At 60.8% G+C, this 20427-nt stretch overlaps 2 protein-coding genes across 2 annotated transcripts in view; one reads left to right on the top strand and one right to left on the bottom strand.

The window, feature by feature from the left end:
• The window catches only part of SLC5A10 (solute carrier family 5 member 10), a 73923-nt gene that overhangs the window by 14734 nt on the left and 38762 nt on the right, over positions 1-20427 (bottom strand). The gene's annotated exons all lie outside the window — the stretch shown is intronic.
• FAM83G (family with sequence similarity 83 member G) overlaps positions 965-20427 on the top strand; it is a 30145-nt gene continuing 10682 nt past the window's right edge. Inside the window, exons 1-3 of the mRNA XM_044744523.2 lie at positions 965-1103; positions 1538-2192; positions 15730-15897. Coding sequence (XP_044600458.1) covers positions 1671-2192; positions 15730-15897 — 690 coding nt within the window. The 5' untranslated portion in view covers positions 965-1103; positions 1538-1670. The remainder of the gene's footprint in view (positions 1104-1537; positions 2193-15729; positions 15898-20427) is intronic.

Genomic DNA, 20427 nt, shown 5'->3' with positions numbered 1-20427 from the left:
GTGGCTGGGAGACAGCGGTCACTGCTCAGGGCAGTGGGCTCAGGTGAGAAGGCCTGAGAGGCACACGGATGGGGTTGAGGGTCCTGGGGGAGGGGGGACCACGGGCCCAGGCCTAGAGATGTCACCAGCCAGCCCTCAGTAGCACAGAGCAGGGTCTTCAGGGCCCCAGTCCCAGCCTGAGCACAGAGCAGCCCCATCCAGGGCAAGTGTGGGGGATGGGAGGGAAGGGCTGGGCCAGGTGCCTGGCTGACTGGTTGTGGCACGAGATGGGGTGGGGGCTGTTTGTCCCGCCAGGTTTAATGGGCTTTGCTTTCCCCGCCCCAGCAGCCTGTTTTCAGATGTGGTCCCCACACCCCCCATAACTGGGGTCCCAAGCCCCAGGGACGCGAGGCAGAGAGCCCAGCCTGACCGCAGCCCACAGAAGCCCTCTCTGGCCCTCCTGGCCCCAGGGTTCAGGTGGGACAGGCTCATCATGCAGGACCAGCCCTGGGTAGGAGGAAGGAGCCCTCCCAGCGGGGAGCAGGGCTTGGAACTAAGAACTGGAGAACTGCTCTGTCCACATCAGGCCCTGTGAAGGCTCCTGGGGTTGGGTCAGACCGTGCCTCCTTGGGGGCTCCCAGCCCAGTACCCCAACTCTACTTCCACAACTGGACAGCTGCGAATCTTCAGGGACATCCCGTCCCACCTGGGAAAATGGGCACAGGTAGGGATGGACTAGGGTCACCAGCAGGCAATGTGGGCGGGAGTGGAGCGGTGCCAAGGCTGTTAACTTGCTGTGTGTCCTGAGGAAGAACACTGTCCATCTCTGGGCTGCAATGTTCCAGAAGCTATTGGACTTTGGTCCCCGAGCTTTTCATAATTCGGCCACCCGAGGCTGAGCGCAGCAGAGGAGACAGGCGCACACCCACCGACCGACCGCAGAGTCCGTCGGCCCCGCGGGGCAGGGGGTGGGGGTGGGGGGTGAATCAGCTTCCGGCCCCGCCCCCAGGGCCGCACGTGACCGCAGGTGGCGGCGGCGGCGGCGGGGCGGCACTTAGTCACCTGCCGCAGCCCGTGCCCCCGCTCGCCCGCGCGGCTCCTCTCGCCGGCTCCGCGCCCGCCCGGTAAGCAAGTCCGGCCCGCGCCCCCGGCTCCCGGCCCCCGGCCCCCGCGCCGCCGCCGCCCGCCGCACTCCCCGAGCCTCCTCCGGGCAGGCCCCTCGGGTTGCCGCTCGGGCGCCCGGGATTTGGAGACCCCCCTCCCTTCCCGGAAGCCCTCGGAGTGCGGGGCGCCGCTGAGCCGAGCCGGGGCCGTCCGGGTTCCTCTCCTGCTGCCGCTCTCGGAAACTCCTGGGAAGTTCCCCGCCTGCGCCCGCCCCCCCCCCCCCCCCAGGCGGCCTGGGACCCGGGCGGCTCCAGAAATCCCCTGGGATGTGGCCCCGCGGCCCCACACGAGACACGCCCGGACCCGGGCCGCGTCCCCGCGCCGCCCCCCGCCGGCCCCGCCCCGCCCGGCCCCTGCACTCTGCCCTGACCCTCCTCCCTCCTCCCTCCTGCAGGCGCCTGATGGCAGAGGCGCAGCGGCGGCTGTGAGGCCCAGAGCGAGCTCTGCCCAGCGCGGGATCGGGACCCCGACCCTGCCGAGCGTCCCGTCGCCTGCCAGCCGGCAGAAGCGCCCCGGCAGGTGGCACCATGGCCTTCTCCCAGGTGCAGTGTCTGGACGACAGCCACGTCAACTGGCGTTCCAGCGAGTCCAAGCCCGAGTTCTTCTACAGCGAGGAGCAGCGGCTGGCGCTGGAGGCCCTGGTGGCGCGCGGCCCCGACGCCTTCTACGAGGTGCTGAAGCGGGAGAACATCCGAGACTTCCTCTCGGAGCTGGAGCTCAAGCGCATCCTGGAGACCATTGAGGTGTACGACCCGGGCTCTGAGGACCCTCGGGACACCAGCCGCCCCCAGGAGCCCGAGGACAATGGATTGGGTGATGGCGAGGAAGTCAGCGGGGCGGGTGGCATCCCCACTGAGGCTGAGCCGTTGCCCTCGCTGGAGTACTGGCCCCAGAAGTCAGACCGCTCCATTCCACAGCTGGACCTGGGCTGGCCCGACACCGTCGCCTACCGCGGTGTGACCCGGGCCAGCGTCTACATGCAGCCCCCTATCGACGGGCAGGCCCACATCAAGGAGGTGGTCCGCAAGATGATCAGCCAGGCCCAGAAGGTGAGCCACCCCATGGGCAAGTGTCGGTGGAGAGGAAGCTGGCCGGGTGGCCTGACCCGGCCCCAGCACCTCTGCTGCCCGGTGTCCGCTCGCTCAGCCCACCCAAGTCTCTTGGCTGCCTCCCTGCTGTCTCCCCTCCTGCCTTCATAGGGTTCCTCGGTTTCTTTGCAGAAGGATGGGGTGCCCAGATCCTCTAGCAGGTGACGGTGGGCTGCCCCATCTCAAAGGGCCTTTGTGCATTGTTGGGGGGTGTTTCTGATTTCCCCAGACCTGGCGAGCAGGTTCCCCGGAAGAAAGTGCTGCGATGGGGTGGGGCCGGCAGGGATGGCAGGACTCTCTCACTTACTGTCCCTCGGGATGGCTCTGATTCACCCCTGAGAAGCAACAGGCGCTCGCACACACCCTGAGCTCCCTGGTGTTGCTTTTGGGGGGTGTGGAGACAGGCTGGGGCGGGGGAGTTGGCATGGAGACTACGTAGCCTGAGTGCGGCTGAAGCTGGCCTGGAGACCCGAGTTCACGTGCGCCTGTTTCTTGGCTGTGCTGGGTGACAGGGTGACTTGCTCACTCTCTGAGCTTCTTCGTGAGCTTTGCAATGGCAGGACCTTTCCAGGCTGGGGGATGTGGGGGTGGGGATGGCGCGGCCCTCAGGGGCGGAAGCAGAGTGATTCCAGCTGAGAGTTGTCTGCCTGGGTTGAATTCCGCCACTGTAAGGGACCTCAAGCGTTGTCTGGACCTCCCCTTCCCGACCCCTGCCGAGCTGTGCAGTGTCCCCCACGTGGGTGACCATTCTCCGCTGACACACTGACACACATTCTGAGGAGGGGTGCTCGCCACTTGCAGAGACAGCCGAGGCCTTCACTGGACAGCTGTGACCGCAAGCTGGTGCTTCTTCCTGCAGAGCAAAAGTGCCTTTTCACGGTTTCGGAGCGCGTCCTGACGTGACTGATAAAGCTTGCCCAGTCAGCTGCATTGAGAAGGATTCTGAGGCCCAGTCTGGGCTCCGCAGAGAGCAGTGTGTGATTAGCAATGTCTGTCCTGGCCTTGGGTCGCCGGGCGAGGTATTTCTAGAGGAGTCTGATCCCCTCACTGTTCCAGGCCCAGAACCCGGCAGCAAATTGCACAAGACCCAAACACTGGTTCTGGGGACCATCCTGGCTGACAGACAGGGCCTGGGGGAGCTCTGGGGCAAAGAAACAGAAGTGGGTCAGGAGCTGATGACGTGGCCCCGGCTTAAGTTTGCAGGAAGGTGGAGTCCCGTCCCCCGAGGGGGCGGCGAGTTAGATGGCCTGTGTCAGGGAGCCCGGCTTGGCCCGATCCCATGCAGCTCTGGGGCTTCGGGTCTCTGGTCTGTAAAGCGGAGGTGGGGAGCATAAATCCGCTTCTTTGGCTGTTGTGAAGATGGAGTCGGGTGACAGCCATGAGAAAGAGGTGGAGGAAGAGGCCGTCATAGTTTTCAGGCTGAATAACCCGCCCCACGCCTGCCCCGGAGTAGGAAGGGGCTGTGGACAGAGGTGCCTGACTTCAGGGCGTGAACCCAGTTCCCTGGGAGGGCCTGTTGGGATCCCATTACCCAGCCTCCACTCCCTTTTTAAAAATGGGGAAACTGAGGCCCTGCTGGGGGGCTTGACCCACTGTGTCAGGGTTCCCCCTCCTCCGTGCCTCTCCCCCGCCAGGAGTAGCAGGGAGGCAGGCACCAGGGCCCAGCGTGGCCTGGGGAGAGCTACAGAGCCTCCTCTCCCCAGACAGAAAGACGGGCGGCCTGGCCCGGTGATGGGGCCAGAGAGGGGTACCAGGGGCCAGGCTGGACCCCAGGTCATCCTCCTCACGTCTCCATGGCTAGGACTGAGACCCAACCACCCCATCAATCCCATGGGGCCCCATAACTTCATTTGCTCCCCACAAAAGCCCCACAAGGTCACAGCATCCTCTCTTAAGGGGACATAGCCAGGAAGAAGTCTATCTCAGGTTTGATCCCCGTCTGTGTGGCACCCATTGGTTCCTTCCTGCAGCCCCCCAACAGGCAGGCATTGCCCCCTGCTTTCCTCCCTCTCACTGCCCATGTCGCACAGCGAGAGCCTCCGTCGCAGGCCTGACAGGACAGGTGAGGTCTCAGGCGGTGGAGGCCTTGCCTCCCATCTTACAACGGGGCACTGAGGCATGGGAGGGACAGGGGCTTGTTCGTACCCCACAGCACTGGCAAGCCAAGCCCCTGCTGTCCAGCCTGCGTTCCTGCCATGTCCACCCCAGACCTGTGTCCAAAACAGTGTGCGTGTGGCCGGCTGTGATAACAGTGGCTCCTGTTGACAGTTGCATCATGACATGTCGGTCGCCGGCAGAGTGCTTTAATGACGGTGGTCCCGTAAGACGGGTACCACACAGCCTAGGTGTGGAGTAGCCTACACCACTAGGTTGGTGTAAGTGTGCTCCATGATGTTCGCACAGCGACAGAATCACCTAACAACGCACTTCTCACAACGGGTCCCTGCTGTGAAGCGACGCCTGACTTACTGAGTGCGAGGCACTTTATAATCTCAGGTGGTATTATCTGCCCCATTTTTTGGATGTAGAAACTGAGGCCTGACTGGTTAGTCCCTGCCAAGGTCACCTAGCTAGTTCTTGGGTGGAGGGGTGGGGACCAGGCCCCTGTTGTCCTCAGACTCTAGGACGGGTCCTCTGCCCCTCCTGCCCTGGCCTTGGCAGGACACAGTGACAGGCAGGGCAGGGAGGCACAGCTCATCGGAGCAACCTGCAGTCCTGCCTCTTCCCAGGCTCGCAGGGGCCGGCTGTGACGCTGACAGATGCTGACAGGGCGCCTCGCCTGGCCCGCCCACCTGCCTGCCCTCCTGGAGCGCTTCTTACCTTATCTCTGCCCATGACTCACCCCTTTTCCTTCGGCCTTGCATCCTCCTCTCATCCTCTCGGTACCAAAGCAGGGAGAATGCCCACCCCTGCCCCGGGATGGGGGTCCTGTGGCTTGGCTGCCTGGCCCAAACGCCGGCCCCTTTCCTACTGGGGCACCTGGGCTGGGGCTGCTGGCGCTGAGTCAGGGCGGCCCAGCCCGCCACCTCCTCATCCTGGCTTGTCATCAGCGCGGCAGGTAGACCCTGGGGCAGGGAAATGACACAGCACACACTCAGCCCGCCCCAGCTCTGCCGCCAGGGAGTGGCTGTGTTCCCGTCAAGGCTGCCACCGGATACCCCCTTGCCCTGAAGACTAGAATGGAACTAATGGGCCACAGTACCAGAAGCCAAGAGTGCTGGGGTCAGGCCCTTGCTCCACCTCCACCGCTGTGTGACCCAGCAGAAGCCCAGCTCCTCTCTGAGCCCCGGTCATCCCGTCTGTAAAATGGGTACAGGCACTGAAGACTGTTAAGGGTCCCTTCAGCTCTGCCACCCTGCTGCCCTGTGATTCTAGACTCCTCCGGGACAAGAGACTGGTCCAACTCCACTGGCTGTGTGGCCCTGAGCAAGCAGCTGGTGCTCTCTGAGCTGTCTTCTGGCCCCATGGGCTCCAGCTCTCTGAGCTGGAAGGTCATCTGCCTGCCCCTCGCCCAGCCCCTGGGAGCCAGTGATTTATCTGGGGAGAAACCTGCTGTGGGGTTCCAACTGCATACCAGAGGCTGGGCCTGTAGCATCACGCCTAGGAGGGCCGAGCCCCGGCCTTGCTTGGCTGCAGCCTCTGAGGGAGGGGTGAGGCTGGGCTGGGGAGGGACTGCCTCAGCTGTCTACCTCAGGGGCTCCCGCCGTGCTGATGACAGGCCAGGAAAGAGGATAGATGTTCTAGCAAGATGTTCTTCCAGGAGACGCCCACGCCCCCGCCCCCCAAACACGCACATGACATGGGGCAGGGTCCCTTCCCTGCCCCGATAGCCTGGGAGGCCTGGGGTACGGGGGCGAATCATTACAGGTGAGGAAACTGAGGGAGCGGGAGGGAGAACCAGTGGCGAATGCTGGGCTAGAACCCAGCTCTCATGCCGTCCAGGCCAGGGCTTGGAACAGAGACCCAAGTTAGGTATCTTGCCTGGGGCCACACAGGAAGGGACTGGAAGCAGGTTTCATGATGCCCGATCAGCCCCACGTCTTTTCTCTCAGGCCCCCACCTTCACATGCTGCAGTCCTGGCTCACGGCGTGGCTCTGGGAGAATAAAAGCAGCTTAATGAGGCATTTATTGAATGCCAGCTGCGCCCCAGGTGCTGAGCAGACACTTTACCCACACTGTCATCCTCCCAGCAGCTCCATAAAGAGGGTGTTGTCTCCACTGTGCAGAAGAGGACACTGAGGCTGGGTGGGGCTCAGAGAGGGCGAATAAGTTGCTAAAGGTCACAGAGCTGGTAACCGGAGGAGCTGAGCCCAGAACCCAGGTCTGCAGGCCCTGAGCCTCTTTCCCTGGGCAAGCGGCATCTTGGCTGTTCCCTGGGGAAGCCTGCCTCTCATGGGAGCCTCGAGCCTCCTGCGGGCCCCAGCTGGGCTCAGGACAATCAGAGCATTTTCACAAGGCTCCGTGTCCCCATGAGGGTCCCAAACACTGGGTCCTCCAATAGGAGGCAGAAGTCTGACCACACCAGGACTGCTGAGAGCAGGGCGATGGGGACCCAAGGCACCTGTGGGCCCCTGCAGCCAGGAGGCAGGGCTTTCCCCGTCCCTGAGCTAGGCGGTACCAGGACAGCCTCGACACCTGGAGAGGCTGCAGGAGTTGCCCAGTCGGCTGTCCCAGCTCGTGCACTGGCTCCTGGGAGATGGCTCCTGCCTGTGCCAGCAGTTCCCAGCCCGGCGCCCAGGGCCCTCACCTGCCAGGTGGGGAACCATCTGATAACATAATTCCAGGTGTTGGCTCCCATCTTCTCCTAAGGCTTCCCACCCAACAGCATTGTGTCTTAATTGAGTTTGGGGAGAGTCAGGAGCAGCTCTGCCAGGAAGGAGGGCTGGCACCTCTGGACCAGGTGCACACCCGGCTCCTGGCGCACTCAGACAGGCAGCCTCATACCCGGCGGCACTGCCCTCCCTCCCACGACCCTGCCAAGTAGGTCTCTCCTCATGCTCATGTCACAGATGAGGATACCAAGGCTCAGAGCAGGCCAGGGCCTGCTGAAGGTCACACCAGGGTCTGCAGCCTGTCTGGCCTAGACTGGGCTCCACAGAGCCACAGTTGCCCTGGTTCGGCTGGCTCACCGTGAAGCCAAGCATCCTCCCCCTGGGCCCGCAGAGGGGAGCTCAGAGGCCCCTGGCTCACCTGTCCAGCTCAGCGACCGCCTTGATGCGTGAACTTGGGCCTCAGTTTCTTCATCTGTAAGATGGGGTTTGGGCACTTGTCTCAAGGCAGAAATAGTCATGAGTGTCCACTGGCTGCTCATTGTGGGCAGGGCTGCCCCTCTGCACGGGCACTGCGCCCTGGGTCCTGGTAGGCCCTGGCCGGTGTGGGCTGCACCAGCCTCCTTCATGGGCTCCAAGTGATCCCCAGGCTCAGGGACCTTCCCAGATTAAATGCCACGTGGGGCCGAGGGAAGGTAGTCTTTGGTATCACGTGGACCCAGCCTGAGCCCTGGCTCTCCTGTGGTCTAGCCACGCCACTTGAAGACAGGCGCTTCCTCCTCAGCACCACGTGGTGCCAGCACTTGCCCCAAAGCCATGGCGAGATTTAAATGGGACAAGGGGACGGTGAAAGACTGGCACGGTGCTGGCACTCACTCCGTGCCAGTTCTCTCCCCTCCACCTTCGCCCTCACCCCTCTCCTGACAGCCTCTCTCTGGGATTGGTCTGGATTGAGAAGTGGTGAGCTCCCCAGCCTAGAGGAGTTCAAGCAAGGACTTGGTGGAATGCAGCAGAGAGGACGTGGGCATCAGGCAGCCCATGGGCCTCAGCCCTGCCCTGGCTTGCTGTGTGACCTTGGGCAAATCCTTTCTTCCTGGAGTCTTTCTCCCAAGTCCCAAGTCTTCCTGGAGGATTTGGACGCTGGACGACTCCACCTCATCTGTCACTCTTGGACCCCAGAGAGGCTAACGTTTTAAAGGCGCTTAAATGTATGATTCCGAGCTTTTCCAGTTTGGGAGTCCTTGGCTCGTGCTGTCCACTGATGACTGTGGGGTGGTCTGGCTGGCTGGATCCTGCGCCTGTAGGCCCGGAAGCTTGGAGAACTGAGGTCCCTTGAGGCTGGCGGGGAGAGGGTGGGATTTGTCCTCTTGTCTCATCCACGGCACAGCCTGGGTCCTCTGACAGCGCTGCCCCGTGCTCTGCCGGCCCCTTGTCTTTGCAGTATTGCTGAGCTGTGCTGAGGAGGCCGATGTCTACTAGGAAAGGCTGGAGACTCAAGGCAGGGCCCACGCTGCCACTGGGCTGCGGCCTGCTCAGAGGGCTCCAGATGTGACCAGTATGCGCTCCTTGACCCCATCCTGCTGTGCTTGGTGCTCAGGAGGCCTGAGCCTCCTTTAACTGGCCTTAATGAGGCTTCTGTCTTAGTAGTCCAGAGGGAGGGGAAGGTGCTGTCAGAGCTGAGGAATGCTGGAGGGGGCAGCTCAGGTCATCCAATCCAACCCCCCATGTTGCAGAGAAGAGAAACTGAGGCTTTGAATGGGGAGTGCCCTGCCGTAGGCCACCTGGGGAAGGAGTGGCAGAGCCGGCGGGTCCTGGGGCATTTACCGTCTGGGCAGTGCGGATGGTCAGGGAGTGTTTCAGGGCCCAGGGCAGGCTCTAGGAGGCAGGGGGTGGGGTCACAGCTAGAATTTACACAGGACCCGCTGGGAAAGGAGCCGAGGAACAGGAGGCCTCTGCCACCAGCTGACTGTGTGGCCCTGGGACAGTGACTCCCTCTCTGGAAAATGGGGAGTGGTCATTGCTGCCCCTCCTTGGTCTCTGGAAAGGGGACACCCATACGAGTGTCAGCAAGCTGGTCCTGGCTGGGTCAGCATTTGTTACCATATACACAGACTCCCTCCCCATCTGCCCAGGAGGCAGGACCAGGCTGTTACCTGGGCGACAGGCCTTCCGAGCCAGAGGATGGGCAAACTGGTTTGGAGAGTGCCGGGAGTCAGGGGTGGTGCTGCCCACAGTGGGGCCAGGGGCTCCTAGCAGGCTTTCCCAATGCCCAGAGAACCTTCCAGGCCTTTCAGACTGTGTTTCATTAGTCCTGCCAGCACCAAAGGTGGGGAGGGGAGGAGGGCCATGTCAAGAACATGGGAAACTGAGGCACTGCAGCCAGGTCTGCCCCAGCCTTCCTGCTGGAGGAAGAGGTTGGGGCAGGAGAGCAGCTCTTCCTGTCTCTGTTCCTCACCCCCAGTGTGGGAGGGGGAGCCTGTGCCTCCACCATGGAGGCAGCTGCCATCCCCTGCAGCCCCAGTTTCTGCTGGGTGGCTGTAACTGTAGTGCCGGTCTGCTGGGGATGAATTCTCTCAGCATTTGTATGTCTGAAAAAGTCCTTATTTCGCCTTTGGTTTTGAAAGCTATTTTCACCGGGTATGGAATTCTAGGTTAACAGTTTTTCCATTTAGTACCTTCAAGATGTTGCTCCTGTGTCCTCTGGCTTCCACAGATTCTGAGGAGAAGTCTGCTTATCTTTGTTCCTCAGTGTGTAATGGTCTTTTTTCCTCTGGATGCTTTTAAGATTATCAGTTTATCACTGATTTTAAGTATGTTGATTATGATGTGCCTTGGTGTAGTTTTCTTCCCATTTCTTCCGCTTGGAATTTATTGAACTTCTTGTACTTGGGTTGTGTAGTTTTCACCAAATGTGGAAATGTTATGGCCATTATTTTTTCGAACGTTTTTCTGTCTTCCCTTCCACTCTCCACTTCTGCACCTTCTGAGACTCCAAGTACACGTATGTTAGACCTTCAGAATTGACCCACAGTTCTGATGCTCTGACCCTGTTTTTCAGTCTCTTTGTCTCTCTCTGTTACTTTGGATCATTTCTATTGGTATGTCTTCCAGTTCACTAATCCTTTATTCTGTAGTGTCTAATTTGCCATTAATCCCGTCCAGTGTATTTTTCATCTTAAATGTTGAATTGATTTACCCCTTGAGGTTCAACTCGGTGTTTTTTTAAAAAAATATCTTCCATGTCTCTAAGCAGCTTTTTGAACATATAGAATAGTTATAACTACTTTCATGTCTTTATCTGCCAATTCTAACATCTGTATCCATTCTTGCGTCTGTTTTGCTGGTTTTTCTTTTTCTCATGCGGGTCATTATTTTCCTGTTTCTTTGTGTGTCTGGTAATTTTTGATTAGCCACCAGACACGGTGACTTTTGTGTTGTGGGGTGCTGGAGTTCTGTTTTGTTTTTTTCCTTTAAATATTTCGGAGCTTTGTTGTGGGATGCAGTCAAGTTGCTTGGAAACTATTTAATGTTTTTGAGACTTGCTGTTAAGCTTTATTAGGCAGGACCAGAGCAGATTTGTCCAGGGCTGGAGTTGGCAAACTGTGGGCCAAGACTGTCCTGCTGCCTGCTTTTGTAAGTAGTGGAAGACAGATACCTACCTTTGTTTACGTGCTGTCTATGGCTGTTTTCATGCTATGACAGCAGAGTAGAGTAGTTGTGTCACAGACCATACGGCCTGCAAAGCCTGAAGTATTTACTCTCTGGCCCTCTACAGAAGTTTGCCAACCTCTGGTCCAGGGCTTATGCGCCCACTGTTTAGGCAATATCCTCCGGAGGACTCTCCTGCAGGCCCCGTGTGTTAGAGGGGTCTGCAGTCTGGCTGGGGGAATGGAAACGATCCAGTCCCCTGTGAGCACTGGCAGTTGTTCCAGCTGCCCCTTTCCAGCAGTTGCCCCTTGGCCTCGGCCTTTTCCTCTTGTGCACGTGCTGCAAATTCTGGCTGCCATGCTCTGAGCGAACCTTGTCTCCTCGACTCGGGAGACTGCTGGACTCCACTGAGGTGCCCTCCCCATGTTGAGGCCTGGAGGTGGCTGGGGCAATCCTAGGGCTGACCTCGTTTGTTTCTCTTCTCTTAGGGATTACTGCACTGGCTGTGCTACCTGTTGGCCATGGTTTCGTAGATTTTGCCTGGTTTTTTATTGCTAAAGTCGGAGGGTAAGTGCAGGCCTTATTGTTCCATTACGGCTGGAAGTGGAAGTTGAATCCAAGGTCTTGATGGTCATTGTCCCAATCTTTAGGACAGTCTGAAGCATTCCCTGTATTGTTCCTGTGAGCTTCTGCCTTCCAGCAGCCTTCCGGCTGGCACGGAGGGAAGCAGGAGACGGGTGGCGATGATTCCCAGCCTGTCCGCCCCGGGGGTGCTACGGGTCTGCTGGATCAGGCCTTGGGTGGGTGCGATGCAAAGGCAGCAGCTGGCGTCTGCTAAGCATGGGCTCTCAGGTCCTGCGCTGGCTCTGCACCTGCATTCGTTCACTTCACCCTCTAACAGCCATGCAGGTGGCATTTTTGTCACCCCGTGAGGAAACCAAAGCACTTGTCTGACGTCAGGCAGCTTCCCGGGAGGATAGTCTGGAGCCTGTGCTGCCACCCTCTGTGGAGTGTCAGACCCAGAGATGCGAGAGTGTCCCCGTCTCCTGCACTTTCCAGGCGGTGAAAGTGAGGCCACGAGGGATTTGCCTGCTTGTGCACCATGTCTGGAGCGCTTTTGGGCTCCAGGGTAGGTGGGGTATGTCTGTCTGCCCGTAACTGCCTGAGTGATGGGGGGGCTCATGGTGGAGCATCGGGGGCCTGTGCCAGAGACCCATGTCCACCACCCCACTGGCCAGTCCCCTCCCCTCTCTGGGCCACAGTGTCTACATCTCTCATAATGGGGTGTATGTCTGTCCACTCATCCCAAGGATATTTTGGGGATTCTGAAACCGGCAGGAGATTGGCAGGGGGGTGGGGTGGGTGGAGGGGGGAAGGCCAGAGACAGTCTTAGCTGCATGGAGAGAGGCAGGGGATTTGGGACACGGGTAGGAGGCAGGGTGGGGAGGACCTGCAGATCTGTGGGATTGGGGAGGGCATGGCGAGGGAAAGGAGGAGTGGGGAGCTGCTGGAGGAAGAGCACATCCTGGGGGCTTGCACATATGACATACCCCCTGAGAGACATGGGGAGGCATTTAGGTATGAGGCACATTGAGGCCCCGTGCCGATACCAGTCCCTGCGTGTCCCCTTCCAGCCCGGCCTGACCCGCCTCTGCCTTTTGCCCTTGCTGGCCCCCTCCTGGCATGGCCATCCTCTCACCGCCTACTCCCGGGCGTCACGCAGCACCACCCTGCTGCTCCTTGGCGCCGGGAATCAGGATGGTTGCCGTGGGTATTCAGTCCCTCCTGGTTCTGGGCTGCATCTCAGGAGAAGGCTTTCCCCTCAGTAAGACGTGTGGGGACCGGCGGCCTCCCTCCTTCCCTCGGGAACTGGACTGGGGGGCTGGTGCTGCCAGCGATGCCAAGCCTGGAATATGGGACACGCACATGCCTGCCGTCCCCACCCTGGGAACCACTCACATGGACACGGCTGGTTCCTGTGGTCACGAGGAGCCAGCTTTAGACCCAGGCCACCTGCCTTTTGACCAGTGCCATCTCCTAACACACGGCGGGGTGGGAGCGGTCTCCCTGTTCCAGCCTCCTCTCCCTCTTTTCCACGGGTTTGGCCCAGGACCCGCGCGGGACCTGGCTGGGGCTGCTGCAGGCGGCCTCTGCTTCCTCCAGGCAGGGCCAGCAGCTCTGTGCTCAAGCCGCGGATGTGCGAGCTGGGTAGACCATAGGAGTGAGCCTGGCCGACACCCCCATTTGACAGATAGGGAAACCGAGGGTCGGGGAGTCTGTGGCTTGTCTCAGGTGGCCCTCGTTCCCACCATCGCTCTGGGGCCAAGCCATTTGCTCTTGTTCTCAGTTGACAAAAGCACCCCGAGGCCACATTGGGCTTGGACGGGGGCTCTCCCCTTAATGAGCTCCCAGTGTCACTGGCGAGCTGGGCCACCCAAACAGATAATTAGGCAAGGGAGTGAGTCCCTCCATGCCTCAGTTTCCCTCTTTGTGAAATGGGAATAATAACCACTGCCTCACAGCATGTTTGTGAGGCCTGAACGAGGTGCTGTTGTCAGGGCTTGTCATAAAGCGGCACGCAGTGCGAGGGCCAGGACTGGCTCGCACTGTCTGAGCAGGATGTGCTCTGGGTGGGGCGTGTGCGAAATGGGAAGGGCATGCAGGACTCAAGGGCTGCCAAGAAACCTGTGTGGTTCTGACAGTGGACAAGTTGTGGGGGCCTCCCTGGGCAGTGCCAAGCCCTCCTCCCCACCCCCAGCCTCAGGTGGCACCTGTTGCAAGCCCTCCTTTGACCACCCCCAGCACCAAGCCCAATGCCTGGGGAGAGCCAGCACTCAGTCCCGGGACCCCATGGGGATCCACCATCTGGGGCAGGCCCCAACAGATTCCGCCCGACAGCAGACCGTCCCTGGATCAGGCGATGTGGAGATGGACGTACGTGGAGCGGGTGCTGCTGGGACACGCTCCCCAGCCCAGGCCCGGGGCAAGTCCTTGTCTGCCGTGGCGGGCAGGGCCTGGAACCAGACCGGACTGATCCAGTGGTGGGGGCCAGGGGGGCGGTGCTGCACTCTTTCTGCGGTGGCGCTTGCAGCTGTTTGCCTGCAGGAACGGCTTATCCAAGGGGATCCCAGGGCTGTGCGGTCCAGATGAGTAAGTCCCTGCCGCCAGCCCACCCACCTCAGGGTCTTGTAACCCTCGACTGGAGTGACACCCACAGCTGTTGTGAGCCCACCCGGAAGTGACACTGTGTCTCATCCGTCCTCTCAGCCACCCCTTAGCCAAGCAATCTCTGGCCTTTCTTTGAACATCTCCTGGGATGGGGAGCTCACTCCCTCTCAAGACCTCTGCCTAACTTTGGGTCAGAAAGCATTTCCTCTTCTGGTGCTGACCTCCTCCTCGTGGCTTCCCCCTGCTGGTCCCAGCCCCTCATAGACTGGACCTGCTCCCTCTGCCCTGCCTCACACATCCCTTCAGAGATTCAAAGACAGCGAGCTGTTGTGCCCCAGAGGGCAGAGAAGAGCCTGGGCATGAGCCATCAGGGAGCCCTGGCTGGTCCCACAGCTCTGCTGCACCCATTGTACCGATGAGCACGCTGGGCCCAGAGAGCCTGGGTGTCTTGCTCGGGGTCACACAGAGATCGTGTCCATGGCAGGGCAGCCAGGGAAGAGCTCTCAGGGGTATGAGCTTTACTGCTGGATGCACAGCTGGCGTCAGCAGGGGCCTGAGGCCTGGGAGGAGCCCAGATGGGCCTGCAGGGGCCAGTGGGGTGAGCCTGCTGGAGTGTGCAGACACATCCCCAGCAGACCCCAGGCCACCTGCCAGGCTACCCTCATTATTGGGGTGAGAGTGAGTTCAGCTCCCTGGCTGGCCTGGGTCGGTTCTAGCCTGACTAGCCCCAGCCTGCTGTGTGGCCCAGAGCACATCCCCAGCCTCTCTGTGTCAGGCTCCTCCAGGAGGTTCTCAGACCCAGGGTGGAGTGGGGGCGCGTGCCTTGGAAGGTGGGAGGGGCTGGACATCTGTCTGGGTCAGGAGCATTGGGCCCAAGTCTCTCGTGCTCCCCACTGCTACCCAGTGGCGCAGGGAGGGGGATGGGAGAGATGAGGACCAGAGCCTGCCAGTCCCTGAGCCCCCCAGGCCCAAGCGCCCCCTGACCACCCCTGAAGCAGGCCAGCGTGTTCATGGCCCTGTCCTTTCCCTACGCCTCTGCCCTCCTTGTGCCTTGACTCAAGTCACTGCTCACACTGGGCTGGGGGTGGGGCAGTGCACCTTGACCTCTGGGACTCACCCTGAGCCACGTCCGGGAGGCTGGAGGTCGGCTGCTGTGGGGACAGATGTTGTCAGATGACAGGAAGTGCTCATGTGCTGGTTTGGGCTCTCTCCAAACCAGACGGAAGAGGTGACAGTGAGGGAGCCTGCCAAAGTCCACACCAGCCCAGGGACACAGGGGTGACCTCAGCAAGCAGTGTGCCAGCTGCTGGCCCTCCTCCCTAGCTGTTGACACATCTGCGTCATCTCGGCATCCTGGGGTAGTGGATGGAGGGCAGTGGCGTGGCCTGTCCTGACTCAAGAATGCAACCCCAGAATGGACTGAAACAGGACCCCTGGGCTGAGCCCTGACACCCGCACGGAGGGGACTGGCCCGCTCCTCATGACACTGACCCTTCCTGACTCTGCGACCTTTGAGAGCCTGCTCCTCCCAGGCTCCTCGGCAGCTCTCCCCTCCCTGCATTCCTCCCCTGCCAGGTGACTGGGCTTTGTGTTCCAGGGTCTTGTGTTATGGAAGCAGCGGGTGTGTTGAACGTGCTTCTCCTGTGCTCCCTGCTGCCCCAGAGTCCAGTCTGCACCACCAATCGAGGATCTTGTATCCCAAGTGTTGAATCCTAAGCCTAGAACTTTGGGGCCAGAGAGGCCCCAGCCCGTCACTTCCCTGTCCCAGTCCTGAGGCTGTGGGGAGCAGGGCTCGAGTGGGCACCCAGAGAGGGCGGCGGGCGAGGGAGGGCCATGCATCCTGCTGAGGCACCTGTCCCCACTGCCATCTGCCATGCTGCCTGACATCCCTGGTCTCTCTTTCCGCTCGCAGGTGATAGCTGTGGTCATGGACATGTTCACCGATGTGGACATCTTCAAAGACCTGCTGGATGCTGGCTTCAAGAGGAAAGTGGCAGTGTACATCATCGTGGATGAGAGTAATGTCAAGTACTTCCTGCACATGTGTGAGCGGGCCTGCATGCACCTGGGGCACCTCAAGGTGAGCCAGCAGGTCATGAATGGCTGACTGGTCACTCAGTCAGTCAACAAACACTTTGAGCACCTGCCTTCCAGGGATGGAGCCTGTGCTGGGCACACAGAATTCAATGATCCTAGAGCCTTCTGCCAGGTGGTCACCTGGCCTCTGCTTGAATGCCCTGAGGGACAGGACACTACCTGCCTCCAACAGTCAGAGATAAGATAACCTTGAGTAAGGTCCGGCTGACCAGGTGCTGGAGCAGGGCGCTACGTCACATGTTATTTCAAAGCCGCCTATGCCCGTTGGTTACCTGTCTTGGCTTGCACACCTTCAGTGACAGGGTGCTCACTACCTGGGCTCCAGCAGCTCACCTCCAATCGGGAGACCTCTGACTCCCAGGAAGTCCTTTCTTGAGTTTAGGGCAAAATCTGTCTCTGTAGAATGTCTTCCCACCGGCTTTAGTATCTGGCTCGGACAGGGGAAGCTCCCCTGCGCTGAGATTAGAGAAGGCTTCCTTGAGGCCTGCAGAGTTGAAATGGATTTGAGGAGCAGGAGCAGAGTAGAGGGAGGGCCCAGGGAGCAGAGGTGGGCCGTCTGGTGGGCTGGCTCTCAGTACTGTTTTGCTGTGTGTCTTTGAGCATGTCGCCTCCCCTCTCTGGGCTCTAGGATCTCATTGGTCCAACAGAGGGGTGTGTGGGCTCTTCTGCTTGGACACCCTGGCATTCGGTGCCTTGCTTGGGGGTAGAGGGAGCCCTCTTTCCACCCAGCCATCACTTGGCACATACTGTGTGCATGTTTCCCAGAGAGTAGGGATCAGTATGCACAGTGCCAGCCGATCCTGCCACAGTGTCTGCCGGGTCCCAGGCCCGTCCTTGGCACCCCACCTGGCTGACTCATTTACTCCGCACTGCCGGATGGGACACGGCAGTTGTTCCCATTTTCAGATGAGGAGGTAGAGGCGCCCAGGTGTCACTCACCACTGGTACGTGAACGATAGGGGAGCGGGGGCTCAGAACCCCGGCTGGGCCCCACCCCCAACAGGTCAGAATTCCTTGGGCTTCGGGCCTGTGATCCGAACAGAATCCCGGGAGAAGGGTGACGCCAGCTGGGTAACCAGGGGCTGGGCCCTGTGCCTGTGGTCTGTCGGCATCTGTTGAGTGTGCCCCCCACACCAGTGGGTCCTTTCAAGTGGGCGTGAGCTCTCTGGGCGGCGAGTCTCTGACTGTTGGGACATTTTTATGTGGTGTCCCTGGTGAGTTGACCCCAAGCCCCACGCTCACCCTCTGCACTGCTCGCCTTGTAATTAGCACTGAGAATTGACTCCCTGGGGAGACAGCTCATGCCGAAAGGTCCAGGGTGTGGAAAAGGCATCTTTTGAAAAGTGACTGCAGAGGCCTCAGCCCTGTGGGCAGCAGATCAGACAACCTCAGGGCTCCCTGTGCAGCCTTTTCACAGGCTGGGGAAGAGACCCGACGGGCCTCCCCTGCCATGCCCTGCCACATGCCCAGTGGTGCTTCACACACGTCCCATCACTCAGCCCCTGCCATTCCCCCGGTGGACAGGTGACGAGGCAGGGAGTGGGACCCGGACCTGGGGCTGGCTGCTCTGGAGGCCTCGCCCCCTGTCCAGTGCCCTTGGCCTTTTCTCAGTAGGGAAGTCCCAGATGCGGGTCTCCGCAGTGTTCAGCACTCCCAGGGAGTGGGAGGCGGCTGGGTTGGCTGAGAATGTGTCCCAGAGGGCTCACTGCTCCCTGCGAGGTCAGCTCCTGCCCCTCGCCGCCCACCCATCCCACCCTCTGCTCCCAGTGCGACTGGGGGCCTCAGGACCTCCTGCAGCCCCAGAGCTTTGTGGGAGCCTGGAAAGCCCGAGCCAGAAGGGGCCTTGAGGCCATCTAGACTAGGCTCCCACAGGACAGATGGGGAAACTGAGGCCTGAGGGAGGCTGTGACTTGCCCAGATGCATTCCGCCAAGTCAGGGGCTGGACCTAAAAGCCAGTAATGAGAGGTTGGCACAGACAAGGAGGGCGCAGACCCTTGGTGCCCGGTTTCCCCGGCTGAGCCTGCACCTGCCAACAGGGCCAGCCTGGTGCACACACGGGCTTCTTGGCTGCTGCCTGGTGGGACTTGGGCACATGGCCCCACCTCTCTGGGCCTCCAGCGCCTCACGGCCATAATGATGCCTCATAGGCTGTGTGAGGATGAAATAAGAGGAGATGATGGTTGTAAAAGCGCGCTGTGAGCTACGGGGAGTTACTCAGCTGCTGGCAATAACAAGAAATTATAGACCCCAAGCCCTGGGCAGGGGTGGGGGGGATGGGTGCGAGGCCTCCCCCACCCCTTGAGCTTGAAATGAGGCTATAGCCCAGGGTGTGGGAGGGGCAGCAATGGCCCACCTCCCTGCTCTGGGGAAGGTGGCAGGGACTTCAGGGTGACGTGCCCAGGAGCCAGACACCGTGGGAAGGCTGGGTGCTTTCAGGGGAAAGACTATGTTGACCCGGCCTCCTCATTCTCACCCCTGAGCCTGCCCTTTCCACAGCCTGGCGGGTGGCCAGAGGCTCCTGTGGGCCCAGCCCTGGCCAAGTGTCACCCTGTCGAGGGCCTGCCTGCACGGCCCACCTCCCTGCCCGCGGGCCAGCTGGGCCCGGACCTGTCTCCGGAGCACTTCCTTTGCCAGTAATCCCTGGGCCCGCCCTCATGCCCTCAGCCGCTCGCCGTCCCTGCCCAGCTCTGCAGCCACCTGCCCTCAGATCCTCCAGGCCAGGATACAGGTTGCACCTGGTGGGGTCATACCATGGTGGTGACTATGGCGGTGGGATGTTGGCCACCAGTCTGGGGGAACACCAGGAGCCAGGCCTGAGCCCCAGGCCTGCTACCTGCATTGTCACCTTGGGCAGAGACACCAGATCTTTCTGACCCTCAGTCTTCTTATCTGAAAATGGGCACATGATCGTTTATCTGGCGGGGCTGCTGTGAGGAGTGAAGGAGGCGTGGGGCAGGGCATTCAGTAAGGAGCTCCCTTGCTGGCCTGCTTGTGGTTGGAGATGGGCGTGGCCCTCCCATGAGACCCCAGCTCTGGTCTGAGTGCCAAGAGGCTTCCCTTCCCCCTCTGAGCCATGGTCTGACTGGGGACCACCCTCACACCTCCCTCTCCAGGCAGCCCTCCCTGCCTCCTGAGCTTTGAGCTCTATTGCTTGAGAACCCACCCTCCTCCTGGTTTCTAGCTGAGGTGGGAGGACACGTGCCAGCACCTCCCACGGTGTAAGGTCCCCAAGCGCCCCTGCCTGCTGGCTCAGCTGGCCCCTGAGGGCCATCAGGTGGAGAATGTGGGACTGATGGCCCCATATGACAAAGGGGGAACAGGCCTTGAGAAGAGGACTCAGCCCTCTCACTCCACCCAAGCCCAGGGCCAGGCCACGAGTCCGAGCCACATTTGGGGGTGAGGCTGGGTGCCAAGGGATGGCCTGAGCCAGTGGGAGCCGGGCTGGGCCTCGAGGCTCATAGCGTAGGACAGGACGGGAGCTGTGAGATGCCTGGCTCATCTGAAAAGCCAGTCCGGCTTTCTGCAGCCCAACTGGAAAAACCAGCAGCCACTTGGGCGAAGGCTGGACCTACTTCTGATCAACAAAGAAGCGCCAGCCCGGGTCGCTGTGGGAGGGCGCGTGGTGAGGGCGCGTGGACTCGGCCTGCAGCTCAGGCTCCACACGGGACAGGCCAGCCCCCGCCCCTCTGGTGCCCATGGCTTCCTCCTGCCCATCCTGCCTGCCCTGCCCTGGCCTGGGTCGGTACGGGGTTCAGGGTGTGGGCGGTGCTTCTCAATAGAGGGGTCGCCGGCTTGGGACATGGGCAGGGTCTGGAGATGTTTGTAGTGGTCGCGCCTGGCGGCCGGTGGGTGGAGGCCAGGGTGTTGTTAAACGTTCTGTGAGGCACAGGACAGCCCCACCACAGAGACTCAACCCAGCCCAGAGTCTCCACAGTGCCGAGCTGAGTGACCCCGCCTAGGGGAAGAGCCAGGGGCCCCTCAGTCAAGGCCCTTAGCTGAGCTGGCTCAGCCCTGCCCCAGCCCCCGCCCCCAAAATGCTTCCCCTCCCAGCTTCACGACAGCCCCGGGAGGCCGGGGTGAGTGTTGGCTCCCCTCCCCAGCACAGAGGGTGGAACAGCCCCTTTAGAAGAGAGCAGAGACTGTCCAGGCACCCAGCACACGGGCACATGGGCTCTTGCCTCCCACCTGAGGGCTCTGTCCCCTTGGCCTGATCTCGCTGTCACCAGCAGGCCTGGTCAGGATGCATCTCTGGGTCTCCACTCTCTTGCTCTGGCCCAGAGGATGCCAGCAGGCCCCTGCAGAGGGTGGGGAGTGAAGGAGCTGCCACGGTGCGGCTGGAGGCTGTCCTCACCTGTCCTCAGTCCCAGGGGCTGGACCCCGCCCACCGGGAGACCGTGGGCAAGTTGCTCCCCTTCCTGAGCCCACCTGACCGTCACTATGGCTGACAGCCCTGGCCTTCCTGGGCCTGAGTGCATGCCATTCCAGATGTTTCCTGTTCCTCTGTGTTCAGGC

This window comes from Equus asinus, chromosome 13 (genome assembly GCF_041296235.1).
Source record: "Equus asinus isolate D_3611 breed Donkey chromosome 13, EquAss-T2T_v2, whole genome shotgun sequence".
NCBI lineage: Eukaryota > Metazoa > Chordata > Mammalia > Perissodactyla > Equidae > Equus > Equus asinus.
Note: the sequence above shows the minus strand (reverse complement) of the source record. Positions and strands in the feature narration are given on the sequence as shown.